The sequence below is a fragment of the Egretta garzetta genome, unplaced genomic scaffold, assembly GCF_000687185.1.
Source record: "Egretta garzetta isolate BGI_Z169 unplaced genomic scaffold, ASM68718v1 scaffold497, whole genome shotgun sequence".
Classification (NCBI taxonomy): Eukaryota; Metazoa; Chordata; class Aves; order Pelecaniformes; family Ardeidae; genus Egretta; species Egretta garzetta.
In genome coordinates, this window is record NW_009260349.1 from 344,519 (window position 1) to 350,300 (window position 5,782).

General features: G+C 60.8%; 1 protein-coding gene across 1 annotated transcript in view; it reads left to right on the forward strand.

Moving 5' to 3' along the window:
• Nucleotides 1–5,782, forward strand: part of HMCN2 (hemicentin 2) — a 39,962-nt gene that overhangs the window by 11,080 nt on the left and 23,100 nt on the right. Inside the window, exons 17-27 of the mRNA XM_009642803.1 lie at nt 196–340; nt 472–584; nt 846–1,002; nt 1,212–1,374; nt 2,865–2,992; nt 3,130–3,238; nt 3,605–3,774; nt 4,337–4,432; nt 4,551–4,727; nt 5,046–5,200; nt 5,475–5,660. Of these exons, the coding sequence (XP_009641098.1) occupies nt 196–340; nt 472–584; nt 846–1,002; nt 1,212–1,374; nt 2,865–2,992; nt 3,130–3,238; nt 3,605–3,774; nt 4,337–4,432; nt 4,551–4,727; nt 5,046–5,200; nt 5,475–5,660 (1,599 nt within the window). The remainder of the gene's footprint in view (nt 1–195; nt 341–471; nt 585–845; nt 1,003–1,211; nt 1,375–2,864; nt 2,993–3,129; nt 3,239–3,604; nt 3,775–4,336; nt 4,433–4,550; nt 4,728–5,045; nt 5,201–5,474; nt 5,661–5,782) is intronic.

The window sequence follows — 5,782 nt, forward strand, 5'->3', positions numbered from 1 at the left end:
GCCCCCACCTCCCAGGGCCAGAGCTGCTGGTGGAGGGTGCCGTTTGGGGTTGGGAAGGGTAACGTGGGTTCATCGCTGCATCAGAATGTTCCTATTGCTTGTGGACTGGTTTCTAGATATGCCCTAAAGCCGCAGTGATATGGTGGTGTCTGACCCTCGTGTCTATCCTGCTTTCTGTTCTCTGCCTGTGCCCAGGTATCTCCGAGCAGCCGCTACTCCGTCTGGGCTGATGGGAGCCTGCACGTGGATGAGGTGTCACAGTGGGACGCGGGGACATACACCTGCGAGGTGACCAACGCCCTCGGCTCCCACAGGCAGGACCTGTCCCTGGTCATCCACGGTGAGTGGCTGGGCATGGGGCATCCCTGCACCATGGTGAACCTCCACGCTACTTAAGCTGCAAAGCACCACTCTCTCTTTGGTGGATGTGGCCCTGGCCACGCAGGCTGAGGTGCTTCTCCTCCTTCCCAGTTCCTCCCAGTATTGAGCTTGGCCCTGTCCTCATCACTGCCACTGAGGGAGCAGCCATCACCCTGTGGTGCAATGCCACCGGTGTGCCCCCCCCTACTGTCACCTGGGCAAAGGTAGGTGACAGGGAGGGCAGGCTGCCATCCTGCAGCCCGCTGGGCTGTGGTCGCCCTTGGGTGTGGGATAACGTGTTCGGAGGGGACATAGCTTGCCAGTGTGGCTGTGGCTGCCTGGGAGGTGGCACCAAGTGCCCTGGGAAGCCAGGACAGGGAGGTAGCTTGCTGTGATGGGTCCAGAGCCCTCTTCTTGCCCTTGAGATGCTCAGCTCATGGGAGAGTCTCTGCTGTCTTCCCTCTTCCCTTTCCTTTCCTCTGCAGGGCACAGAGCCCATCTCACTGAGCCCGCGCTACCAACTCGACCCCAATGGGACCCTCCTGATCCCTTCGCCCTCCCCTGGGGATGCTGGGACCTACTTCTGCACAGCTACCAACACAGCCGGCTTCTCCAGCCGGGAGATGCAGCTCTCCGTCAGCAGTGAGTGCCTGGGAATGGCCCTGGCCCCAGCTCCTAGGAAAGCAGCTCCGGAGGGTGGCTGCTGAGGAGACCGTGGCCTGGGCACTCCCCTCACTTCCTTGGGCCACCAAGCCAGGTGCCATATGGGCTTGTGGGATGGGAAGAGCAGCAATGAGGGCTGTGGGGCACGTGAAGTGTTCCTGCACCAGCTGCGCTCCCTCTCCACCCAGCGAAGCCCAGGATCAGCGTTAACGGATCACAGGCATTGGACCCCATAACCATCCTGGCTGTGCTTGGGCAGGAGATCACCCTGCCCTGTGAAGTTGAAGGCCATCCCCCTCCCTTGGTGGTGTGGACCCAGAAATCCCAGCCGCTGCCTCTTGCCACCACGAGGTAAGGAGAGGTGTGGGTGCTGGGGCGATGATCCCTTGGGATTCTGTGTCCCTCTCCAGAGGGATGCCCAGTCCACAAAGGGGCAGGGCTTCTGGGTAGGGAGATGTGGAGTGCATCCCTGTCATCAAGTGGCCAATTCTCAGTGCTCTGGCAGGAGCTGAGGCAGCCCAGCAGTATGGCATCAGCTCTGCTCTTCAAGGAGAGCACAGCAAGAACCATCAGGTTTTTTTTCCATCATACGAACATCTGCTGGGATGGAGCAGCTGCTCCCAACTCTTCGTGTGCCTGTCCTGGACACAAGGCTGGGGTTGGGAAGGGAAGGCAGCTCCAGCACAGCTCCTCGGCCCCACTTGCCCGTCCGCCTTCGTGCACATTCCTGCCTCGTGCCGTCACGGTGCTGGAGGCGGAGGCTAAGGATGCTCCTGGGGATGGTGGGTCCCTGCGGGAGGTGTTGGACCAGGGCTTGATGCTGCTCCACACCCAGGTGGCTGCAGGGCACCGAGGAGGAGGAGGACAGGCAGCTGGGGAGGCTGGGGGTGCTGCAGCCTCTGCTCCCCCTCACAGCCTGCGTGTTGGGGTGACTTCATGGGCTTTAGGCATCGAAATGCTCCTGGGCCAAGGTTTGGCAGAAACACAGTTGTGAGCTTGGCAGTGGCTTTGTCTGCCACTGGGATGTGGGTTTAAAGTCCAGTTCTGTTCCAGTGGGTGACTTCTGGAGGGCCAAATTCACTTGTTGATGGTGATGAAGCTGATGGCAGCCATGGGACAGTCATTTAATGCGATTTCATGGGAGAAGATAACCTGGAGAGTGGTTGGATATGTGTTTATTGAGTGTCTTGGTCTTCCCCCTCTGGAGAAGGACATGCTTTCTCAGTACATTAGTACCATGCTGGAAGGGGCTCCCTAAAATCATGGGCCCCGATCTTGGGGTTAATCACTTCTTTCCCTGCACCTGAGGGTTGCTGTGGCCTGAGGAAGCAGGAAAGCATCTTGGTTTTGCTCTTCTCGGGGGACTGTGTTGCCTCGTTGTTCTTGTCTGGTTTCCCATGGCTGCTCCTGGTTGACCTGTGCTGCTCCCCACATCTCAGCTGGCTTGTCCTTGCACGCCTGGGTGATTTATGGGAGCACACTGGGAGGAATCTGTGGCTGTGGGCTGAGATGATGTTATGTCTGTGGAGCACAGACAGTGCTGGGAGCGAGAGCACGGCCAGCCCCAGCTGCAGGGGCCATGCTCCACAGGGACCCTTGGCACCCCGGGTGGGTGGCTCGTGCTGCTGCCTTGCGCTGAGCTCATGCAGGAGCTGAGCAAAGGGATTTTGCACCCATGGACAGCTCTGCTGCCCCACTTGTGCAGGAGGTGGCCCTGGGGACCTTCTCTTGGCTGTCTCAAGGCGATGGTGAACTCTCAGCCCTTAGCTCCTGCCCAGGGGTAGGTGACGGAGGACATGGCTGTTGCTCCCACCCAGCTCTTCTGTTCCCTCTCCCCCAAGGTACAGCGTCCTCCCCTCAGGATCCCTCCGGCTGGCCAAGCCCCAGGTGACAGACACCGGCCTCTACACCTGCATGGCCATGAACACTGCAGGGAATGCCTCGCTCAGCTACAGCCTGCAAGTCCAAGGTTTGCATCTGCTGGTTGAAATGCTCTTCCCATGGGCTGTGGGTCTTAATGTGCCACCGGGGCCCCCAGCTGCTCCCACGTTCCTGTGCCAGGGTCCGAGGGTGGTCCCAGCCTGAGGTCCCCTTTCCCCCCCCCAGCTCCCCCTCAGCTGCTGATCGGCGATGGGGAAAGCCACCTGACAGCCGTCACCAACGACTCCCTGAGGATTCACTGTCGTGCCACAGGCATCCCCACACCCCAGATCCAGTGAGTGCTGCAGGGTGGGGGGTCCTGCTCATGTCCCCCTGAGTTCACTTTTGGGGCTGCATAACTCCCTGGGGAGGCTCTGCAGCCCAGCATGCAAAGCTGCAGCAGAGGTGGGGATGGGGGCTCAGGATGGGTGATGGAAACCCCAGCTTGGGGTGTCTCTTAGGGTGGGAGACATTGGTCCTGCTCCTTTTCCCTGGGGTCCTATTCTTCCTAGCAGTCTGGGCACTGCCAGCCCCTTTCCAGGTGACAAGGGGACAGTCCTTGCTGCCAGCACCCCACTGTTCACTCTTTCAGCGGGCAGAAATGGGGGCTAGGGGATGGTGGGACAGACCAAGGACTCGCTGCCCACCCCACTCTTTGCAGGTGGCTGAAGGACGGGCACCCGCTGGGCAAACGGGATGGTGCGGTGGTGTCTGAGGATGGTGGGACACTGCTGATCACTCGCGTGGGGCTCGGCCACGAAGGGCTCTACGTCTGCCGGGGCAGCAGCCAGGCAGGGGTGGCCCAGGCAGAGGTGCAGGTTTCGGTGCAAGGTGAGACCGGCTGCCCAGCCCATGTGTCAAGGAGGTCACAGCTAGCCAAAGGAGTTCTTGGCCCTGCTTTCTGGGAGGTGTCACTAGCCTGATCCACTGGGATCTTGTCCTTCACCAGCCTCAACCTGAGGCTGAGAGCTGATGGCCACCAACACTGTAGTAAACCGTAGCATCTATCCTTGATGTGTGCTTCCTGGTGGAGGGTCTACTCCCAGCCCCTCTGGCCAGAGCACCCCTTGGTCAGCACAGCAGGATGTGACGCTGAAGGTGCCGGGTAAGAAACCAGGCGGGGCGTGGAGACACCTGCCTTGGGAAGGATGAATATCTCATCCCAGGGGGCAACAAATCTGCTCACTGACTTGGGGAGCAGCAGTGGCACCATGTGGTGATGTGGTCCCCTCCCAGAGCAGCGCGCGAGCTCTGGCCCTTGGCTGCTGCTCTCCCAGGACTTGATGCATGCCAGGAGCCCCCAAAGAGCCCGGCTGTGCCCTGTGGCACTGCACTGTGCCCCGTGGCACCGCGCTGTGCCGCAGAGCCGATGACTGTGTGTGCTGGGTTGCAGTGCCTCCGAATATCGAACCCAGCGCGGTAGACCTAGCTGTCCTGGAGAATGGCACGGCATCCCTGGAGTGCCTGGCCTCGGGGCTGCCTGCTCCCGGTGAGCCGGTCCTCTCCCTCCGCTCTTGCTCCTGCCTCCCCGGGGCTTTCCCTGGGTCCCCTGGGTTAGAAGGGCAGCAGCATCGCTCCTTATAGCTCGGCTCCCTGCTTCCCTCCAGACATTGTGTGGTACAAGGGGCTTGAGCAGCTCTCAGCCGGACCGCGACGGACCCTGTCCAAGGATGGGAAGCTCCTGGAGATCCAGCATGCTCAGCTCTCAGACACTGGCAGCTACCGCTGCGTGGCCTCCAATGTGGCCGGTGTCACTGAGCTCTGGTACAGCCTGCAAGTGACTGGTGAGTCTGCGGTGAGCAGGGGAAGGTCTGCGGCTGCCTGAGAGCTGGGTGCTTCCCCCTTCCCCAATACCTCTTGTGTGTGCATGGGATGTCCCAGCCCTTGGGACAAGTCCCTGGAAGATGGCTTTAGCAGAGCCCCTGTCCTATGCCCTGTTTGCAGTTCCAACCATGCAATCCCCTGTGTTCATCCCAAATAATGTCCTAGAAAGCCATGGCCCCCTGGATGGGTATTGCCTGATCCACACTGTGGTGTCTCCTACCCACCCTGTCCCTTTTGCACCCTGCTGCTCCTGGTGACATTTCTCGCCCACCCTCCAGTGCCCCCACGGATCACAGCTGGCCCCAGCCCCCTCACGGTGGTGGTGAATGAACCGGTGACGCTGGAGTGCAATGCCACTGGGACCCCCGCTCCGGTGCTGCTGTGGCTGAAGGACAGCAAGCCAGTGCCCAGCATGGTGGCGGGTGGCCTGCAGGTGAGATGGCTCCTGATGGAGACTGAGGCTCACTGGGGATGTCCCTCCATGAGGGCATTCCCTTCCCTTGTTCTGGCTTTTAAAAAAACAATTGCTGGAGCTGAGGAGGTGCGATGTGTCCCAGACCTGCCCCATGTTTGGTTCATGGGAGCATGGACCTGCTGAGCCCTTCCACGAGGGGCATGGATGGGCAGAGGGTCCCTGGGATGCGACAAGGACAGGCTCGAGGCAGGCTTATGCCCATCCATCCCTGTTCCTGCCTGTTGGCTTGCAGCCCAGCTGCCTGCGACTCTCTTTGGTTTCGTGCTCATCTGGGCTCTTTCTGTCTCTTGGGGAAGCACAGATCCTCTCCAGTGGGCACACGCTGTCCCTGCCCGCCGCTCGCCTTCAGGACTCTGGGACATACACGTGTGTAGCCAGCAGCACCGTGGGGGAGGACAGACGTGAGGCCACCCTCGAGGTGCGGGGTAAGTACCCCCAGGCATCCCTGGCCCCTTCCCATCAGCGTGGCTGTGGGGTCACAGGTGACACTTGGGACTACGGGGCTGCTCTGCCGTCCCCTTGTCAGCACACAGCCCTGGG